The following is a 22,799-nucleotide window of genomic DNA, read 5'->3' as shown; positions in this document are numbered from 1 at the left end:
AAGTGAAATCATACTGTCATTCATCTTATTCAAGTCCACATTTGAAGCACAGATTGGTGGGTTACTTAATATAATTGGCTTATGTGTAGAGTGAATCTCTGCTAATGAGGATAGCCATGTGAAAAAAAGCCTGTTCGGCTTCCTACGCTGGGATATGTGGTGGGTGCATCCACTTGAGAATTAGGGAAGATATTTGAAACACGTGCTCTTCTGCCTGCTTTGTGGTGCTGTACCTTGTCTCTGGCTTTGGAGAAGCTAGTGCAGTTACACTGCCTGTGCAGGGTAGTGTAGAGCAAGGTCAGCGCTGAATTTTTGCAGTCTCCAGCCAATCTTTGTCATCTGATAAGCCCAATGCAAAAAGGGCAAACCTGCAACTCTATGTCTATAAAGCCCTGTACCCAGAGCAGTGGGAAGTAAGAATAACTTTGCAAGACTAAGTGTAACATTCAGTACAGACATGACTTCAAACTGTTCTTTTAGAGAAAAATCAGAAGGGCTTAGCCTGTGGCTCCAGAGGGGTAGGTTCACTCACTTGCTGCGAACACACTTAGCATGTGACTGTGAGTTGTAATCCTTGTCCCTCGAATATCAGCAACTTTCTACTGTGAACACTGTGCATAGGTGTAGTGGTAGGATGTACATTAAAGGTAATTTATCATGTGGTAAATGCAAGGCTCTCAAAGGTTTTAAGCTAGAAGAAAAATCTTTCATCTCATCTGCAAAAACTAGGTAATTGTATTGGTGAATTACTGATATTTGCTGCATTAAATTATTGTAACAGAACTGATTAAATGGGAATATATGGAAGATGTTCTTAAAAGACTGCTGTTAACACCCCTCTCTCTATAGATTTTATTTTAAATGAGGAAGTATTTTTATACTGTTTTATTTTAAATGCAGGTGAACCAAGGAAATTTGACCCAAAGTTCAGAGGACCCATTCATAACAGGTAAAAATCTTAACTCATTTTATTTAATTATTTTGATTTTGCAGTGAACAAGGGATAAAACATTTTGTCAACAAAACTTGTGAATTTCATTCTGCAATTCTTTTAAATCCAGAAGATAATACTTACTACCCTTGAGGATATGCAGTTACTGGGGGATATTTAACTGTGTGCTCTTAAGTTCTCTCAGTTTGAATGCCAGTTCTATATGCCTCATGCTGTCTAGAACCTGCTGTCCTACCTTGTGCTGATATGAGTTGGACTGTTTGAGGTGGTGTTATGTTCTGGTGTGCCATGGCCATGCGATGCAGTCTGTCTTGTTTCTGTACAGCACAGGACTGGAACCCTGGCACACTATTCTTCAGTTTGCAGCTGGTTTTCCTGCTTCCATAGTCACATCATCAGGAGACGCAGTTCTGATTTAGTTCTCTCCAGTGCACGGCCTGGGTGTGCACCACTGCATCTGCACTGTGGCTGGCCAGTGGGGTAAATCCCTCGCAGGGAATCCATAGGGCTTGAATGGTGAGAGCCGTGAAGTACTGCCTGTCAGCGATGGGGCTGGCTGCTGGAGTGACTCAGCCTTGAAACCCTTACTTGAGTGAACAGGTTTTGCATGCATGAAGAGTGTCACTGAAGTGAGCGAGACTACCTATGGTGCTGTGGACTGCAGAGTTGGATCCTAAAATACTGCAATGTAATGGTATTTTTGAGCACTGTTCTTGCCTATGCAAGATGTATTTCTTATTTTCCTTTCTGAAAGCTAATAATTTTAGAAATAAATGGAAATGTTTGTTTCGAGAGTTGATCCTAATTTGAGAAGTATCTTTATGATACTACCAGTGAGACTTCGTATGCACTGTATGAATTTAAGTGGTAGTTTAGGGATGTTAAGTGTTCATCTATGTGCATTACTACCACAAAATACTTGTAAAGCTTTATATACTGTATCCACCAAGTCAGTAAGCTTACAGGTTGAAGCAGTAGCTCTGCAATTTCTCAGCTCAAAATGATTTGTGGGTGTCGAGTGTGACTAAATGATCTCTGACCTTGTCAGCCAGGGGAAACTCTTCCTTTCTACAGACTTTCTCTCTCACCTCCAGGGTCTGGGATTCCTGAGGGCCAGTCTTAGCAGACCCCATATGATAAGCAGTGTTCTCAATTCCTATTCTCATAGTCGTATTTAAATTAATTCATCTTCCTTAGGGTTCAGTCTTAACAGTTCAGTCTCCTGAGTGATTTTGCTTTGCCTCATTAGCCTGAAACAAACTGAAAAAGCAAATTTGCCAAGACAAATCGCCTACTTAGTTTGAAAAAATTCATATAAAATCTGTTTTCAGTCAGTGCATGGCGGGGTAATTTCTGATTAGGTTTTAGTAATAAGCATGGGATTCCAATATCTCCTGTTTAGGAAGAGGCAATCCCCGTAATTCCAGTTCCTGAAGCTTTGGAAACTCACAGCATCTTCAGAGTATAACCTTGGATCTTTACAGAGTTATTTTAATTTATTCATTTAAGATGTTTTACATTATTTTCCTCTCTGTAGAGCCTTGTATTATGAGGTAATACTATGATCTCACTGAAAGTGAGCTACTTGAATTAACAATGATGTTAAATGGAGCCAGGGTTTAATCCATAGTATCTAGTAAAATAAGCAATTATTTTGTATGAAGAACATCTAGTCTGTATGAAATGTTTCAAAATTTTCTGAAGCCACCCAAAAGAGGAATTATGTACTTCTTATATACTTATAAAATATTTATATAACAGCACTGCTTGGCATCAGTGAGTTTTACTAGGCCATGTATGGAAGTCTGTGTTCTGGTAAAGTGTTGATGGGTACATTTTCATGGTGGCTCTGCAAAACTTCAAAAGGAAGCTTTAGCACAAATGGGTGTAACCTTTAATTGCATTTAGATATCATAAAATGAGACCTGTAAGAATTGGACTGGAAGAGGTTTTTGAGACTGTAGGAGTTGTAATAAAAGTATTTATGGTGCCATATTTCTCCTGAGGCATCTTGAATTAAGTATTGTACCTCTTAAAAATGGCTCTGATGGGTTGAGAGCCAAGCTGGAGCAGTGTCAGAACAGCTTCTCAACAGAGGCTGGGAAAATGAGCAGCATTGTTTTAGCGTTATGGCTTCTCCCTTAAGCAGTGATGCTTTCTTAGATTACCGTCATATTTACCTTGAATCCTGTACCACCTTGGCCTTACTAAAAAATTATTTAAGTGAGATGTTAAACCTGTGTCTCTCCAGAGGAGTGTGCAGGATTTTTCATTCCTTTTCCACACCTAGAAACACTTTTCAAGTTTTCCAACTTTTAAAAGATCTGCCATCTTTATCTCTCTGGTGGGTTGGCCTTGGCTGGGTGCCAGATGCCCACCAAAGCCCACTCTATCACTCCCCCTCCTCAGCTGAGCAGGGGGAGAAAAATGTAACGAAAGGCTTGTGTATCAAGATAAGAACAGGGAGATCACTCACCAGTAACTGGCACGGGCAAAACAGACTTGACTTGGGGGGAAAAAACCAAATTTTAATTTATTACCAATCAGATCAGAGGATAATGAGAAATAAAACCAAATCTTAAAACACCTCCCCCACCCCTCCCTTCTTTCCGGGCTTAACTTCTTTCCTGGTTTCCTCCTCCTCCCCCAGTGGCACAGGGGAACAGGGGATGGGGTTGGGGTCAGTTCATCACCTGTTGTTTCTGCCTCTCCTTCCTCCTCAGGGGGAGGACTCCTTCCCCCGCCCCAGCGTGGGGTCCCTCTCACGGGAGACAGTCCTCCACCAACTTCTCCAGCGTGAGTCCTTCCCATGACTGACAGTTCTTCACAAACTGCTCCAGCATGGGTCCATTCCATGGGGTGCAGTCCTTCAGGAAGGGACTGCTCCAGCGTGGGTCCCCCACGGGGTCACAAGTCCTGCCAGCAAACCTGCTCCAGCGTGGGCTTCTCTCTCCACGGGGCCACAGCTCCTGACAGGAGCCTGCTCCAGTGCAGGCTTCCTACGGGGCCACAGGCTCCTTCAGGCATCCACCTGCTCTGGCATGGGGTCCTCCACGGGCTACAGGTGGTCACCTGCTCCACCATGGACCTCCATGGGCTGCAGGGGGACAGCTGCCTCACCATGGTCTTCACCACAAGCTGCAGGGGAATCTCTGCTCCAGCACCTGGAGCACCTCCTCCCTCTCCTTCTTCCCTGACCTTGGTGTCTGTGGAGTTGTTTTCTGTTACATCTTCTCACTCTTCTCTCTCTAGCTGCAAAGTCTGCAGCTTTTTTTTTTTTTCTCTTCCTCTTTTTTTTCTTAATTCTGTTATCACAGAGGCGTTACTGATGCAGCGTCGGGTCCGTTCAGGGAGCCGGCTGGAATTGGCTGTGTCGGGTCGGACATGGGGGAAGCTTCTGGCAGCTTCTCACAGAAGCCACCCCATGTTCCCCCCCGCTACCAAAACCTTACCACGCAAACCCAATACAGTCTCCTTTATGATAAAGAATAGAGTTTCTCTGTGAGAGGAAATGTAGATTGGAAAACGGAAAGAATGATAGATGCTAAAAATGACTGTATGTCAGTTAGAGTTTGGATTCTAAGATTTCTTTTACTTGTGAGATTCAGCTTGGATCCTTGCATGGACTTGCAAGCAGAGTTGAACACTCATTTGATGAAGGTTGTCCTTTAACTTGAAGCATGCGTTAGTTTTCCCGGGGTGATTACTGCACTCTCGTCTGTCTTGGAAAAGCAGAACAGGATTTGGATCAGGTCAGAACAGCAACAGTTTTTTACTACAGCTGTAGGGACAGCCTGGAGCAGCACCGACAGGCGCTGTGGACGTGAACAGTTCATACACCTTTAGGTTATACAACCTGTTCTTCACCAAAGCTGTGTCAGATAAGCAGGATGTGGTAAATAGCAACAGTGATTGAAATCCTTCAGATAAGGAGGCTCTAGGCAGCACACCCTTTTACGAGTAATTCACTCCTTTGGTAATTACATCCTGGTGAGACCATTAGCTGTAACTGTTTCTTCACCAGTGAGGCCTTCAAAGGCCTGTGAGACTGTAACTATTTTGTTTCCACGCATCTTTAGAAACAAAGGCTTGTGAAGGAGAGAACTGCTCACCCCAGCTGGAGCCCTTGGAGTTGATGGTCTCCACAAGAGTATACTGACCTTCTCCTGCTCGCTTGGGAGTGTTGTACTTCATGTTAATTACACTCCGGGAACAACTCTGATCAAGGTCAGACACTGGAGGAGAATTAGGCTAGTGGTCCACATTGCCACTTGTCTGCCTGCATGAACTTAATATGCAGACCAATAAGGAGAGAACAGTAATTTAATTGAATACTCAGAGTTTACTCACTGGCTCAGTTTTCAGACCAGGGAGTGCTGTTCTTCGATTGCTTGTCTTTAAAAGAAGGTATGGCTCTCCACAATCTGTTGGGGGTTTTTTTGTCCTCTCTGTAGAGCATATTTTGGTTGCATTAAATGAAGTCAAGCAGCTGAGTCAGAATTTTGTGCAGATCAGAGGTCGTTGCTTATAGCCTTTTTTTTAATTTCACACTCTTATTTTTCCATTCATAAGCTATTTATAATACAGGTAAGTTGTGCTGAATCTTTCTTTCATCACATTCTTTGCAATATTTGATAGAAGCCTTAGGGACATGCTGAGGCAGATGTCCTGTACTAGCTTGTACTGTAAGTGATCTCATGGATTTAATGTAAGATACTGTTTGTTTTAAGAATATTTAAACCCATTTTATTGCTGTCTACAATGCAAAAGGCATACACATTTATTCGCTGATCTTGCTGTGAAAACAGGACCTTACACCTCAAATGTGATTTTATGGGTAAGACTCTTACTAATTAATAATACAGACATCTTATTCGGATAAGGTTAAAATTCCCTATGCCACTGGTGTTTTCAAAGGGTTGTATTAGACACCTTATTTTTAAAAAGTGTTTCTTTCTGTCCCTAGGCACTGTACAGACATTATTTGCTGTGTGATCTTCATAGTCGTCATTCTGGGTTACATTGCATTAGGAATTGTGGGTAAGTAAACACAGGTATAGTAGTGCCTTCTCATACACAGGGGAATCCACTTTGTGAATGCCAGAATTAAGTTGGGAGCCCCCAACACAAGAAAGACATGGACCTGTTAGAACAAGTCCAGAGGAGGGCAAGAAGATGATGCGAGGGCTGGAGCACCTCTGCTGTGAGGACAGGCTGAGACAGTTGGGGCTGTTCAGCCTGGAGAAGAGAATGCTCCAGGGAGATCTTCTAGCGGCCTCCCGGTACCTGAAGGGGGCCTACAAGAAAGCTGGGGAGGGAGTTTTTACAAAGGCAAGTAGTGACAGAACAAGGGGAAATGGCTTCAAACTGGAAGAGGATATGTTTAGATTAGATATGAGGAAGAAGTTCTTCACTGTGAGAGTGGTCAGACACTGGCCCAGGTTGCCCAGAGAAGCTGTGGCTGCTCCTCCCTGGAAGTGTTCAAGACCAGGTTGGATGAGGCTTTGAGCAACCTGGTCTAGTGGAAGGTGTCCCTGCTGCTGGCAGGGGGGTTAGAACGGGATGAGCTTTAAGGTCCCTTCCAATCCAAACCATTCTGTGATTCTGTGAAAACAGTTCAAAGTCTAGTCATTGGCTAGTTATGAAGGAAGCTTAGTCAGGTCTGCACACTACAGCTTAGAAATAATGCTGCTAATAGTGATAGCTGGTGTGTACTTGATACTCAAAAGGAAATAATGGTGCTGGTGAAAATGGCTTGGTGAAGAAATCCTGCACTGAAGTGGAGAAAAGGAGCTTAGAAGTTCAATATAAACCTCTCTTCCCATTCAGTATGGGCTATAGCATGGTTCATGCTAGTATATAATACATAAGTTGCCAGGTGCAGACCTAATAACTGAAAAATATGGCAAGTGCCAAGTGAGAGGTCAGGAAATGCTTTCATTTACAAAGTGAGAGTTTGTTTCCCTTCTTAGTGCAAGTGGAGTCCATTAGATTCAGCCACACCCGGTGTATTTCTGTCACATACCCAAGTAATCCCATTAATTTCAATGCCATTGTGGTTGTCTGTGAATGCTCAAATTTGTCTACATAGTTAGCTCCTCTTCTTTCTCTTTTAATAACCATTATTTTTTAAGACCCATTACATCATATTTTGGTTACAACACAGATATATATGCACTGAAGGTAAAAAGTGAACTGGTTTGCTTTCTTACTGATTCAGTCATAGCTTAGTTCTGTTTAGTTTGGTTTATATTTTAGTTTTTTGCTAGGAAATCTACAAATCGGTGCTCTTCAGTAGTGATCAACAAAAGTTGAATGGTACATTATAGGTGATACATTTTCATGCTATTCAGTTTCAACTATGAACTGTGTATGCTTGACTGAAATGTTAAAAGATATATGTATATTTGCAGCTTGGGTGCACGGTGACCCCAGGAAAGTGATTTATCCAACTGACAGCTATGGGCAGTTCTGTGGTCAGAAAGGTACCCTCAATGAGTGAGTACTAAATCCAGTCACATACCTCTATTACTTATGCTTATTACTTATTACTTGTGAATAAGATGTGAGGTTTCAAATCTCTCTGTCTGCTTAGGGAGTCTTGGGGAAAGTTGAAGAGATAGCAACACTCTTACTGTATTCCAGATAAAGTTCAGAAATTGATTAGTTGCTCAGTGCAAATCTAGACCCAAATTATTACTATAATGCAGTTGTTTCATCATTCAGAGAATATTTGTGATAAAGTATCAATATAACTTAAAGATTGCATCACTAATTGCATAGAAAGTGACTAGCTGGCACAGCTTCTAATTGACAGAGTTTGGATAGTTAATAACTCCTTGAGTAATTTGTCTGTACACCTTGGGATCAGAGTAGTCCTAAAGCATTGTAGCCTGGTTCTTAGTTTTTCTCAACATGCACCAAATGTTCTTTGTGTTTTGAATCTTGTGCTTGGAACAAGCATTCCCAGCAGTCTCACTGTGGAGTAGAAAAGAGAAACTAAAAACCAAGCCAACACTCAGCTCGTGCAAAAACCCATTTGCCCATTTGAACTCCAATGAATTCTGTGCGGTCAAATTAATTCCACCTTGTGTTCTCATGTGAGTCTCTCGACCTCTTTCTGTCTCCTTGTAATCCAGCCATTAATCTCCATGTAATCTCTTAAATATTTTTTTGCCTTCTACAGAGCACAACATAATAACGGAATACAAAACAATTTAATTATAAAGAATACAAACCAAGTTCTTGGTGGCTGTTTTCTTATGTTAACGTGTATGTTTAAACTTTCTTTTCTGCTGTCAGTTATCAACAAGTGGGCTAAGACGTAAGAAAGAAATAAAGGTTTTATTAATGGCTTTGAACTGCTCACAACTTATAAATACTTTCTAGAAACTATCGTTTATTCTATTGATTTGAAGAAATAACAACTAATTATAGTGAATTGTTTTTGCCAGGATGCATTTTTTGTTAAACAGGGCATAGTAGAACATACCTCAGTGAAAGCAACTTAGCCTTGTAAAATGTCAGACAGTTGAGCTAATAGCAGTTTTAAAGGGAACTTGAATGTCCAGTGATGCTATATAACGGCTTTGAAGGCATAGCCATATTCGGCAATTGGTGGGAGCCACGTGCTGGTGGAAGATCAGAGGATACGTCCTGGACTGGGGAATACAACGGAGAGACATGAGAGTAGGACTTTTGCCAGGTCCACAGATAGAAGAAAGGCAGCCTTGTTAGCCCAAGCACACGTTACTGTTCATACTGCCATCCTGCTCCCAAGGCAGAGTCCCTCCATGCTGCGTTTCCACAGTGGGGGTCAGTGGTGGCTCAAACACTGCTCACTGTGTTCTCTTGAACATCGTAGGTCATAGTGGGGCATGTGTGCCCTTATTTCTTATAGGGACATTGCATAGTCCTGGCATGGCTAGCGAACTTTGAAGTCTTGTGTAAAAAAACAGGACTACTGCCATACCATCTTCACTAGAGCTTCGTGCTAATTTTCTGTCATAGCAAAGATTAACAGCATATTTTGCTGTCTTCAAAACCCAGATGTTTAAATACAGGGATCTTGGGGTAATCAGTTTTCAACAAATCGGAACTGAGGTGGCAGGTGCCTCAAGGTCCCAAGTTCCAGAAGCTGTCAAGTGTGTGGATTCTGGGGTGCAAACCCCTCAGACTGTCCCTTATTTATATCAAAGGAGGTTTATCAGCCTTATTAGCAGATTATCATTCTGTTTCCTAGTCAGCTGCTTTCAGTTTCCAGCCATAAAAAGCTTTTGATTGATTTTGGTGCCACCTTCTGATCAACAAGAAATAGGCAGCTTTTGTAGTGTAGCGTGTGCTGATAGTAATTTTGCGTGCAAGACATACACACTATGTTCAATGTAAGCAAAGAGACCACAGTGTTTTTGCTGGGTTATTTTACAGACCTCGCATCTTGGAGGCAGGACTGTGTAACAGTGCCTAGGGTTGTTTCAGTTTAGAACCTTGCTGTGGAAAAAACTTCTCAAAATTAACATTCTTTGGAACAAATACCTCTAGACTCAGAGATGTCAGCATGGAACATTCAGGGTCTGCTTGGGATTTGTTTATTTGTCTTGTGTTTGCAATATATTCATTCACAATAATAGAATTTAAATATCAATGTATGCTATAAATTTTTGAATGGTAGGATGTATAAGCACCCATATTTATAACTTTAATTATCTTATATCCGCTTCCATAGGAACAAGACCATTTTGTTTTACTTTAACATTCTGAAATGTGCCAGCCCCGTAGTGTTAATAAACCTACAGTGCCCTACAACACAGGTGAGTGAAATACAGAGATAAAATATTTTCCCTGCCTCTTAGTCATAGTGCTTAAGAACTAGATATATCTTTGTTTAGGTTTAAAAATTACTGTTCATATCCTTCGAAATATGATTGTTTTATAGATGATGTGTAGTACATGGTCTCTGTAGCCTGTGATGGTCAGAAAAAAAAACAACAAAAACCACAGAAATGCACAAGATGGTGTATTTTGGATGAGAATTGACAAAAAAAAGTCTGCTTAGTTGAATACAGCGATTTGTTGCCTATGACAGGCAGCTATCCAGTAGTAAGTAATCATTGCATGCAGAAAATAATTTTGATTGACATCTAGGGTTTTTCAAACTAGACATGTTCAAGAAAATGTGCATATCCCCTGTGACAAGAGTATCTGGCTGTGATTAGAACCTATGGCAAAAGTGAAGATCTTGAAAGCTTGTTATTGCCTTATGCCACAGTTTGTACTCCCTGAACTGTGCTACAAATTCTCATGAAGCTGTGAAATAAACCCAGTCGCTGAACTTGAGTGGGTTAAAATTATCCTCCTGATCTTTTTTACATGAGACCATTCTACTGACCTGGTTTGTTGAGCAATTGCACAGCCAATTATATCAGTTCATTTTATGAGACAACAATTTATGGCATGGGGTAGATTAAAGGAATTGGGTGAAGGACTGCTCTGGTCCAACTTTGCTGCCAAAGTAATGGTACTGTGTAATTAAACTGTAGCTGACAGAGTGTGGTCTTGGACATCTCGACAACTTTCAGTGAAGTCCAGTATTAATTTGGATGAGGGTTGTTATATGGTAACCACTTTTCTGATTGCAAATGTTAATTGTCTGTTTATTTGACTGTCTTTTTAAAATGTGACAGAATGAGAGAAAATGGCTACAAGTTGCACCAGGGGGAGGTTTAGATTGGATATTAGGAAAAATTTGTTCATAGAAAGGGTAGTCAAACATTGGAACAGGCTGCCCAGGGAGGTGGTGGAGTCACCTTCCCTGGTGGGATTGAACAGACGGGCAGACGAGGTGCTCAGGGACATGGTTTAGAGATGGGATTGGCAGTGTTGGGTTAATGATTGGACTCGATGATCTTAAAGGTCTTTTCCAACCACTATGATTCTATGATTCTATTCTATGTTTCCCAATCCAACTTGCCCTTACTCCTGATCCCTGTCCTTGACAGATGTTTCTGACCTATCAGTTAGTGCAACTGTATGGAATATTTGACACAGCCGGAGAGATGGAAATCCCCAGCAAAGAAGAGCCAGAACCCTTTTAACATTGAACAGTTGCTGTCAGAATGAAAACTTTTTCTATCAGCAGCAGATTTGTTTCAGGATCCCCATCTGACCCCATGCAGACACTGACACTGTTACCCTGCAGTTTTTAGACTCTGTTACTGCAACAGTTCAGCCTGTTCAGAAATACTGAGGTCATTGTGTGGGATTTGACTGGTGCTGTGTCAAGCTGGCAGTGGTCATGAATCAAGTAAGGTGAAATAAATGTTGAAGGAGAGTTTGAGGGAGCAGAGTAGTTATTTTATTTTTAAACATACAACACCACCAAAACTGAGAATGTTTTTGAATACTGTTTGGTACTGCAGATGGTTAATTCTCTGGTCTTTTGTGAAAATGTTGAAGAAACGTTTGCTTGGTAATTCATCTTTTGAACTGCAGGCAGGGTCTTTCATTCCTGTTCCATTCATATCAAATAGCAGGAGAAAAAATCCCCAAGAGCTGGCATGGGAAGAGCTTCAGTTCTTGAGCAAGACTGTGGATTTGCAGACTGTGATTACGGCTCTCTGGATCCATAGACAGCACATTTCATTGCCTTTTTCATAGGTGGGAAACTGAGGTTTTATAGTAAAGTCTATACTTGTTAGTCCCCTGTTGTCCTGGCAAGGACAAAATTCCTCTTTCTTTGTTCCTTGGCCTGTGGCTAGTCCATAGGACTGTAGTACTCATTTAGAAAGACCCTCCTGCAGGATCTGTCCTGTTGTAAGGATGCGTATGAGATCTTTTACCAAAATTCCTTTAGGTGACTCATATATGGCAGAATGCCCTTGATGTGGCATAAAGTTTTGTGCATGATGTCCCTCTGGTACTTGGATAGCAGAGCTTTGCAAAGGGTATTCCAAAGCACAGCTTTGGAAACAGAGAACAACCTACTAGAAAAGGCTGAAACTTGCTAAAAAGATGGACTTCAAACTACCTCACAGTATTTAGGAACACTGAGGAGTCAGAACGGCAGTACACTTGCATAATTCCAGTGACCAGCAGAACCTTCAGAGTCTGCGTATCTGGGCAGCTGCTCCTCCATTACATAAATCTAAATCATAACTTCTGAGTAGATGCATTCATCAAACCCTAGTCCTCACGTGATTTCTCACATAAATCTGTTTTACAATGGCTATACCTTGAGTGGTGTGAATATCATTCCTGGCATCTGCGCCCCTCTTACTTTGTAACTAGGGGAGTTCATCATTAGTAGTAAAAAGTCACCTTTGAGTTATTTACACCTAACTTGACTTGAACAGTATCTGTGGAGATGTATTTGACTGAAGAGACTGTGTGGAAGAGTGGAACAATTTTAGCTGCATGTGACTTTTTAAAAATAAAATTCTCCTTATAAATGTAATGGAAATTACATGTATCCTGTGAAAGAAGCTACTGCACCACCTTGCTCGTATAGGCTGCTGCTGATGGAAGTAGAGGAGGACCCGACAGATTTTTCCTGGTGTTAAAAAAACAAAACAAAACAACTTTTTTTTCAACAAACTAGAAAGCTCTGCATATCTACTAGAATGTGTAGAACCTAAGAAGATACAGAGAGTGGCTTGATATGCTAGATATGAGGAGAGACTTTGAAAGTGTATTCTATCAAAGAATTTTAGAAGTGTTTATCTAGGGAATCAAAAGGAAAACGTAGGTCCCTTTCTAAATACTGCAGTAAACTTTTGTGAAGACGTTTCCATAAAACGCTGCACTTTTGTAGGTGGCCTTTTTCTTGCTTTTTAATTGCACTGACTTTCCTTACCCTTCTCTACCCCCAGTGTATCTTTACTCATTTTTTTTCTTTTGCAGCTTTGTGTCTCAAAGTGCCCAGACAGGTTTGCAACCTATATTGATGTTCAGGCTTCCTACAGATATAAACCAGATCAGTGGAATTACTTCAGGCAGTTCTGCAAACCTGGTTTTAACAATCCTCGCAAGGTGTGTGTGTGTCAGTAGATGATGCAATACATTTTTTTCTTTAAGCAATATGTAATATGCATTATTTTACTGAGGTACATCAAAGCTTTGAATTATTCTAATTTATATAAGGAGTTGTCCGATATATATGGTTTGACAGTGATTTATTCGGGGTGAAGGTCTTGTATGCACACCATATCCCCCACTCTTTAGATGATTACTGTTTGCTTAAAAGAATATCTGCAGCTACCCATGTAGTTGCAGTACTGTGGCACTCAGTATCCTTCAGTACTGAAGTACTCCACAGCAGTAGAGCAGAGTATCTCAAACCAGTTCTTAAGGCTCCTGATTCATCTATAGCTCCTTAGTAATTTGGCTAGGAAAATTAATCTGTCCTTCATGTAACTGATTTTGCACTCAAATGTACGGTGTTATTGCTCCCATCTTTAAAACGCCTTGCAATTCAGCTATATTAATTGTGTTAAATTCTTACTCTCCTTTAAGAGAAAAGGCGAAGGGAAGGCGAGGAACAATTGCCCAGTCACTTCTGGCTTAGGTGCTGATCCGAAATGAACAGCACTAAAAAAGGAAAAAAGAATAGTCTTTTCCCAAATCACAAGGACAGTTTGGCTTCTCACTTACATCACTAATATATCTTGCAGCTCCACCAGTTGGGTTTGGGGAGGAGGCTACAAAGCCAAATTTGGGGCATTTTGTCACATGAGGTGACAAACAAAAACCACGTAGTTATTCTGCTATGTTCAGCATTCCTGTTTTTCCCCTTTTTAGTCTGTTGCTCAAGTCCTACGTGATGAAGATTGTCCTTCGATGGTCATTCCAAGCAGGCCTTGTGAGTGGTTCTACTTATTATACACATCTTAGCAGATTATAAGCGTTCACATTAAAGCACAACTCCATTCTGAAAAGTGTTTTGTGGCAAGGTCACTAGGAGCTGTCTTGTTATCTGACAGTGTCATCCATTCAATTTTAAGCAGTATAAAGATTTATTATTATTTTTTCTAACTGCCATTCATGAACATTCAGTGTGTGAGTTCTTTCTTCTGAGTTCTTTCTTGCTCATGAATCATCACTGATAACAAAAGCTTTACAGCTCAAATTTTGCCTTCCAAAATACGTGAGCTAGCAACCCCATTGGCATAAAGTAAATGCCATGAATGTAGGAAGGATTATATGGCCAGCTGTTGAAGTTCAGATGATGCTTTAGCCCAGTTACAGTGCAGCTTGCTTTTCAGTTGCAGTGCTGTCTATGCAGGGCATACAGAGGAATTAAGGGGCCAAAAAATGTTTTTGTCACTAGATCAGCGGGTATTTCTGAATAGATAGCCACAGGTCTCAGGGCTCATCTCAGCTGCAGAAGTGTAATACCAGGAGTATCTGTCACTGACTCAGAAACTCATGCAAATAAGAAATAGTTGCTTATTTTTCCATTAATAATACAGACATCTTATTCGGATAAGGTTAAAATACCCTATGCCACTGGTGTTTTCAAAGGGTTGTATTAGACACCTTATTTTGTTGTATAGACACCTTATTTAAAATAGGCTTCATGTAAACCAGGGACAGGTTATAAAATAGAGAAAATATAGATGAAATTTTTAAAAATATTAAGAATTTGTATGAAAACTGATGTACTGACCCAAAAGACAGAAAATAATTTGCAAAGAAACTGTTTTTTTCTTTTAGACTATGACAAGGGGCAAAGATTACAGAGGGAGGAAGAGAGGCATGCCACTTAATTATTTCCTCAGAATAAATGATGGGGTAGACATTCTAGACTGAATATTGAACCCTGGCATTAGTATTTATTGGAACCTGTTAAGGAAAGCACGGAATTATTATATAAAGTTAAAGTACAGCTGTGTAGGAGGACTGACCTGCTCTTCCCGTTGGGATGAAAACCAAGACTTTTTGCAGCAAAGAGCAGAGCTACATAAATGAGTATGTAAACATCTCTCCTTTTCTCTCTCTTTTATAGTCTCCTCCTCCCTCTGTTTCTGTCTTATTTCCATTGCTTCCTCTCCAAGAACATCTAGTGATACTGGCTGGTACTGGAGCTCGTCTGGCATATGATGAACTGACACTTGCTGTTATGTATTGTTTTGGGTGCTAATACCATTCATGACCAGTCATGTTGAGTCTGTCCCTGAGGGATGGTTTGGTTATTACCATGAAATGACATATTTGAGAAGCTGCAGTTTTTGTAAGCTGCCCAGATACTGACAGAGAGTAAGTTCTGCCTTTATTACAAATTCTTAAACTGCTACAGATACTACTGTTATTCAGAAGCACCTAGAAGGTCCATTTGAAGGCTGTGATCCCACCATGCCCGAGGTTGGACAAAAAGTGCCAGAGCATAAAAATCATAATCTTCAATACAATGGCTCTTCCAAGATTTGTCAAAACCAACTTACCGTTAGATAATCAGTTGAAAAACAGTTGACTATGAATCTGAAATGTCTAAATATGTTACAGAAGACAAACAATAAAAGTGGAGCTCAACCTGAAGTGTAATATGTATGCTTTGTTTTGATATTTTGAATAGTCCTTAAGAGATGCTTCCCAGACTTCTCCACGAAGAATGGTGTGCTAACCGTGGCAAATCAAACTACGTTCAAAGATGGAAGAGGGAAAACAAGAAATGTAACTGATCTCAGGGAAGCTGCAAAGTAGGTTTTACCCTTCTTAAGTGCTCATTTGTTGGATTCTGAGATTGTGAAGTAATTTAGGAATTGAAAAAAGTAATCAGAATCTGTTATAGCAAATGGCTGAGGGTACCCAGGCAAGACTTGCTAGTAAATGGTCTCTCTGTGCATGGGCACTCACAAAGTTCCAGTAAGGAAAACCAGCACTGTGGTATGCAGAAATGAGCCAGGAGCCAGAACTTTTAGTCTGTTTGTCTCAGAGTGACTGTCAGTTTTTAAATCCTTCTTGTTGTTTTTCCTAGGAAAAATTAGTATTAAAGAAAGCTAAAGGAGGTTCAAAATTAAATCCTTGTGCTACAGGACTGAAAGGCCAGCAATGGCCTTGGCTGTTCCTTCCTATGATGGCCTTTCCACTAACATGGACTGTTCTAGTACTTCGGGCATCTCACCTCGTCAGAGTGCTCCTGTCTTTAGTACACGTCTAAAGGTCAAAAAGCAATGTAGTGGGCTCTGATGTATGACAACACCTCCCTTGCAGATGGACAGCAAGCATCTCCAATCCTGGGCATCAACCAGGATGAGAGAAAACTGCTGCAATAGCCTCACTTTTCCAGCTGCTCTCAGTCCTCAGCCTGTCTGGAGCACAGGAGAACCTTTTCTTACCTCTGGATCCAAGGCTGCCACGTTCTAGCACCTTACCAACACTGAGAACACCTGTACCTTGTTAAGACTACATTGTCTGTTCTTTAACAAGAAGAGTCTGGAGTCACAACTGTTTGGCTCTTGGTACATTGTAGATCTTAATGGTATACGCTTTTATTTTGACAAAATAAGCAATTGTATCTCTAGGTAGTACTCATAAAGCATTTTTAATAAAGCTTCTTCAGGAGCTGTATAGACATTTTTACACAGGTTTTTTCCTTTGGTGTAACTGTGATGTTATCTTGGTTACAGAACTGGAGCTGGAGGATAGTAATATACTGTTATCACTAGCAAAGATATTTCAAATTCTTTCACTGAGCCTATTTGTTGTTTAAATAAATTCTGCTTTTCTACCTAAAGCAACCTTTTCTTTGGTTTGTCTTTTCTCAGTGGCATCAATAATGTCCTGGATGCAAGATCAGTTGGAATGAAAATTTTTGAAGACTATGCCATTTCTTGGTATTGGATTTTAATGTAAGATTGTCATGGGTATTTTTAATTTTTACAAACTTACTTTGGAGCATGCAGGGAATTAAAAAGTATATAATGTATGAGTTTGTTACCAATCCAATCCTACTTTTAAACTCAAGGAGCAACTCTAATTTCCTTTCACCACATGATAATAATGTTGTTATGGTTCTGTGCGTGAGGTAAGGATAGTACAGCATACATACATAGAGTGTCAGGAGATCTGGAGTAGCTTTTTAATATCCTACCAGGCAGAAAAACAGGACATGCTGTCTTCTGTTGCAGGAGTGGTCTATGTGGTAATTCCAAAACTGAAAAATCTAATTAAGAGACTTTCAAACAAATTGCAGTTGCTAAGTGTCATTAGTGTATACATATAAAACACAACGTCTAAATTCATACTAGCAATATATAGTTAAATCCATTGTAATCCATAAATCCAATATAAATCCCTAAATCCAATGCAGCAGGCAAAGCAACATCAAGAACAAAAAGTATTGAACTGTATTGTTAACTTTATCTTGCAATTAATACTCACTAATCACCAATGAGTAAAAATGCAGCACTGAAACAAAAGAAGTACCTATTTTGCTGAGGTAAATATGTAAATATATGTGCATTCTTAGACCATTAATGCTGTTTTTGATGGACCAGGGTGTTGATCAATTTAAACAGGACAAGAAGTCTTTACCAGGTGAGAGCCTGTAACATGCACATATTAAGCATACATTATTCAAGCCTGAATGCAAATCCACAAAAATAAATACATAAACTTTAGATAATAAACTTAATATGGAGAATTAGTCGGTTCAGAAACATAGGTTGTCAGCTTTTAAAGGTGTTGCATCACTAGTGGGAGGACAGCTTCTTCATAGTCTGGTACTGTGCTCACAATAGTCAGTGGCAAGAAATACTGGTATTCAGCAAGCTCGGTTGTCTCCATATCTCTTATTGAAATCAGGCTTATAGTGCAGATTCTTTCAAAGGAGGTATCACTGAACAACGAGGCTGGAGAGAGAATTGACCTTTTTTTTTTAAACAGAAATTCTAATTACTGAAGCCAGTTTCCACCTTTTCAAATACGATATTTTTATAAGGAATTGTTACTACTTTAGAAGTAGTTGGATAGAATTTTCTTCACACTTTTCACCAAATGGTAGCATACATCAAACAGTTTTTCGACAAACATATTTAAGTGCCAGAGTTTGGGTCATGACAATGAAGGTTTAAGGGAACCAGTTATTGAGGACAGTTGTTACTGTGTACTCAGTTTTGGTGTCACCAGGACTTGTGTATATCTAAAGGTAACTTACCTTTTTCAAGAATAGAGTCATAAGCTCCAAAACTACAGCTGTTTTTTGAGGAATACATTCTGAATTTCAGACAAACCATTCAGAAAGGGAAAATACATCAAGGTAGGAAGCCTCTAAAGGGCTAGGACATAAGACCAGCTTACAAAGGTTTAGCTAAATAAGCTGATATTTTTCTTGTCCCTCTGCCCATCTGGTTTAGTTTGCCCAAAACATCTGGTTTTCATTGTTTATGATCAGGCTGACTAATTATTTATCTTTGGTAACTGGCTAAATAAACTGTGAATGTTCAGAAGAGAAGTTACTGAACATGGGCAAGAAGGTTTAAAATTTTTTTGAGTCTGTATTAATAAAAAATTCTAATATAACACCTACTAAAAATTCTGAGAAATTAAATGTTCTGTGATGCACCTGAGATGGATGTTGTTGAATGGGATTATTATTCATATTGCTTTAGAAGGCCTTGCTGAGTAAAAAGGCCTTTTGCAGTCATTTTTTCCTTTCTAGGAGTGAAATGAAAACAAGTATTTCCTTACCACAGTCTTGATAAAGAGAAGACACTCTGTAGATGTCTTTCCTAGGGGCTTCGTTGATAGCTCTTCTCTTTTTTACACATCAGAATGCCCTGATCATTTACTCTTCTGATGAGTGGAAAGTGTCACTGATTTTCCTCCTAAATTTGATTTTTTTTTTTTCTGGGAAGGTTCCTGGAATGTTACTTGACTAACATTGTTTCTTTGCAAGTAGGGATTTTTAATGGAGGACATAAAACAGCAACCACCCCACACATAGGTATTCCTCCAATTTAACTTTCTGTCCTATAGACTAGACTATGGCCTGGAAAAGGCAGTGAGTTTTTCAGCTGGTGTAAGTGACCAAAAAAGCATCTACTAGTCCCATTCAGACAATCTGAGAACCTAGTGTACACACACATTTCTGACTCCGCCCTGTGAGCCATCATATATAAGCTATTTGTTTCTAATAGCAGATAATAGCCACGAGGATGTATTTCATAAGGAAGACTTTAAAGTACATTTTTACAAGTCATTCTGTTATGTGAGATGAAGTGACCCTCATTTGCAGTAACAGGCATGCAAGAAAGTGAAGTTTCTCACCATTGTTTTCCCTGTGTTTCTGTTTCTTGTCTCTCTAGTGGGCTGTTCATTGCAATGATTGTGAGTCTGCTCTTCCTTGTGTTACTGAGGTTCACAGCTGGGGTTCTCTTCTGGATTTTCATCTTTGGTGTGATTGGAATTATAGGTTATGGTAAGGAAAATCAGTAATTACATCAATTAAATGGTACAATTGGGAGAATTACTGCCTAGTTTTACACACAGTTAAGTGAGAAGGGCTTAAATGGCAGCAAAATTTAGTAAGAATCCAGATGTACTGGTACTTAGCACCAGATGTAGTAACCTGAATTATCAATTTACAGTATGCTTAGTCTGTATTGACTTGTACTGATATTTCTTGTCTGTTTGTGTAATGTTATAATGGGCTAATCTCACAGTAATACATTTTTGGCTTTTGCTTACATGACATGCTGAGGACAAAACACTTAGCTTGTAGAAGATTTTTTTTTTAAAACCTTGTATTTTCACTCATCATAAACACTCACTTATGTTGATTGTTTTTTAAAAGGCATCTGGCATTGTTACTGGGAGTACGATCATCTTAAAGGAATACCTGGATCTGACCTCACTGTTTACGATATTGGATTCCAGACAGACTTTAGAGTGTACCTGCAACTGAGGCAAACATGGTTAGCATTTAGTAAGTGCCTTTTAAACTTGGTATCTGTTAATGGCTATTCAGGAGAATCAATCACTACCTTGCTACAGTTTCTGCCTTGTTAAATCTCCTCTACTTAAGGTCGCTCAGCGAAGTAAGGAGAATTATCTTTCTTTGTATTGTGCAAAAATCTACTTTTTTGCAAGGAGACACTAGTATATATCTAGAGGTCAGTGTCACTTTCAGATGAGTAAATTGAGGTTCTCAGGAATTAAATTACTTTTCCAAAGTTACCCAGCAAAGCAGTTAAATATCATGAAGAAAACTTAGGCCCTCTTAGTCCTAGTCTAGAACCCATCATGTACTGACATTGCTTTCCTTTTTCACAATGTTTGGGACAAGCTACCTTAACAGAGCTGAACTGGAATGAGACCAGCTTTAAAGAAACCTGATTATCTACTCCTTTATGGGGGACCATATCAGAAATAGGTGCTGAGCTGTGTGTAACGAAAACTTTGCTGTGAACAAAGTCTTTGGCTCTGAGCACCACAGTGATCACTCAACACTTGCAGTTCCGATGGCTAGGGGTACTGATAATACTTGGAATCACAATTTAACATAATCTGTAACTATCTGGGTCTGGATTCTGAGACTATTTCTAAACTTTCTATTTCCCATATCCCTTTGCAAACCTCCAGACAAGCCAAGGCTTGGGGATACTATCCCTTCTGCCTTCTCTCCCTCCACAAAGCTTCTTGGTTTCAGCTGCAGGAGACAGGGTCTGCTGTGTGCAATCATCCACAACTGCTGTGTCTAACCATCTGAAGCACCCAGAATTAGTGGATATGTCTCAGAAGAGATGTGCTTCAGGCATGAAAGATTCTGTCTTCTCTAGATAAAGTCCAGAGAATTTTTTTACTTTCTACTGCAAAAGTAGGTTTAGAACTGACAAAAATAGAAATCAGACTAAAGCAGACTGTTTAAAACAGATCTTGGTTATGATTTAAATACTGCTCATAACTAAAAGAGGAGATGTTCTGGGACACGGTGCTCATTGCTCTCTGACCTCAGAGCAAGTTCGTGTGATTCTTTGCCTTTTTTTTTTTTTTTTTTTTTACTCAGATGATGTGAAAGGAGCTCATGCCAGGTTAATACTCAAACAAACCTATTGATTTAAGTATATTTAAATGTTAGAGTAATATATATCACAAAAAGGCACTTTTAATGAAAAAGTTTGCTCCTCATCTCCTTTTTATTTATTTTATTGTATCTAAATTCTACAAATTAGCAGCATTAGAGTATAAACATGCAAAACGCTTGTTTATGAAAAGTAAAATTTTGTTAAGAGTGAACTGTATCTAAGGCCAAACACTACAGTCACATTTAAGTAAATTATTATCTTTGCCTGAGAATTATATGTTCAGTTTTTCTTCTAAAATGATAGATGTTGATATCAGGGCCCTGCACATTCTGACTAACTCTCTGCATGTAGAATTTCCCTTTACAGTGGAACTTACAAAACTGTGAAAATGGGCTTGAAGGTTGGCAGGTGCAGTGAGAGAAAGAGAGAACTGCTCTAGCAGAGAATTTTAAGGGGTTCATGAACAATAGTGTAAAATACAAGGGGGGCGGGGGGGAGGGAACCCAATTTGCAGAGGCAGCATATTGGTTCAATTCTTGATAAATCTAACTTTGTTTGTTTACAGTGATAATACTTTGTGTTGTTGAGGTCATAATCATACTGATGCTGATCTTTCTAAGGAATCGGATCCGGATTGCTATTGCACTGTTAAAGGAAGGTAGTAGGTATGTTTTGTCTGATTTTAATGTATTTGGAACTTCATTAAATGTTCTCTGGAGTACAGTCTTTTTGAGCTTCATCTTGCACTACTAAGGGCAGAAAGTTTGGGTTTAAAGTACAACACTGGATTTGTTGAGCAAATACAAAAAAATACTACAAACAGGTAGTATAAGGAATGCCAGTTCTTTGATAATGAGGTTGTGCTTATAAGAGCTTTCTCTTTTTCAGTAAGACATTTGTTATCTCTCAGCTCCCTGCCTTAAGAGTCCATATACTGTTACTGTGGTACCATGTATCCTCAGTGCAAGAAGGTGTATCAGCAGAAAGGTGAAGTGTGGTACGCTGTTAATAGGAGCCTGAGACCTACAGCTGTCAACTTTGCCCTCTCATTGGATTGTCTCCAGAGTGACATGCTAGTGGTGGAGGGTTGGTGTTGGTCTGACCGTAACTTTTATTTAGGCTGGATTCTTCTGGCTCAAATCAAACTTTTGTGTGGATATGCATAAATCTGCCAAGAGAAGAGGAGAGTTCCATGACCAGACATTGTAATATGGTGCAATCCAAGAATCTTTTTTTCAGCTCTGAGTAAAGAAGAAAGCAGAACAGAAAATGAGAATTGAAGGCCTAGGAGACCTCTTCATTTTGTGTTTGCAGAAATCTGCAGAGACTTTGTTCACAGTGGATCCTGTTTTTCACAGTGCCAATGCTTAGTTCTTTTTTTATTTATTTATTTTTTAATGGGAATATAACAAAGGAGAAATGGATTTAAAACATCAGGACCTCGGATTTCATTGGAAATAGGCTAAGTTCTCATAGACCTTGGATGTAGAGCTCTGTTGTTAAAGCGCATAGAGTTAGCTCTGAGTTTATCTGTGTGCACGTGCTTGTAGTTTTCTGCCATTTCCATTGAGATTGTGGTTCTCAGGAATCAGGATTTGGGATTTTTGTAATAGGATTAAGAAATATTGAAGTTCTGCGTTCAGCCAGGTATGTGTTTCCTGTCTTATGATACTGTGTAATTAGAGCACAGCAGTTAATTTTGGCAGCACTAAATTATACACTTTAATTACTGTTCATTAAAATCCAGGAACAGTTTGAACACTGCAACACTTTTGTTCAGAACATTGACATGTAGAAGGATTTCAGAAAGTTCATGAACTTCCTGC

General features: G+C 39.6%; 1 protein-coding gene across 1 annotated transcript in view; it reads left to right on the top strand.

The window, feature by feature from the left end:
- Positions 1 to 22,799, top strand: part of LOC104522162 (choline transporter-like protein 5) — a gene marked incomplete at its 3' end in the record, with an annotated part of 27,996 nt that overhangs the window by 2,764 nt on the left and 2,433 nt on the right. Inside the window, exons 2-12 of the mRNA XM_010164382.2 lie at positions 901 to 949; positions 5,919 to 5,992; positions 7,366 to 7,450; positions 9,678 to 9,762; positions 12,851 to 12,979; positions 13,748 to 13,808; positions 15,522 to 15,645; positions 16,714 to 16,797; positions 19,255 to 19,367; positions 19,743 to 19,874; positions 21,539 to 21,638. Of these exons, the coding sequence (XP_010162684.2) occupies positions 901 to 949; positions 5,919 to 5,992; positions 7,366 to 7,450; positions 9,678 to 9,762; positions 12,851 to 12,979; positions 13,748 to 13,808; positions 15,522 to 15,645; positions 16,714 to 16,797; positions 19,255 to 19,367; positions 19,743 to 19,874; positions 21,539 to 21,638 (1,036 nt within the window). The remainder of the gene's footprint in view (positions 1 to 900; positions 950 to 5,918; positions 5,993 to 7,365; positions 7,451 to 9,677; positions 9,763 to 12,850; positions 12,980 to 13,747; positions 13,809 to 15,521; positions 15,646 to 16,713; positions 16,798 to 19,254; positions 19,368 to 19,742; positions 19,875 to 21,538; positions 21,639 to 22,799) is intronic.

This window comes from Antrostomus carolinensis, unplaced genomic scaffold, assembly GCF_000700745.2.
Source record: "Antrostomus carolinensis isolate BGI_N321 unplaced genomic scaffold, ASM70074v2 scaffold3593, whole genome shotgun sequence".
Taxonomy (NCBI): domain Eukaryota; kingdom Metazoa; phylum Chordata; class Aves; order Caprimulgiformes; family Caprimulgidae; genus Antrostomus; species Antrostomus carolinensis.
Note: the sequence above shows the minus strand (reverse complement) of the source record. Positions and strands in the feature narration are given on the sequence as shown.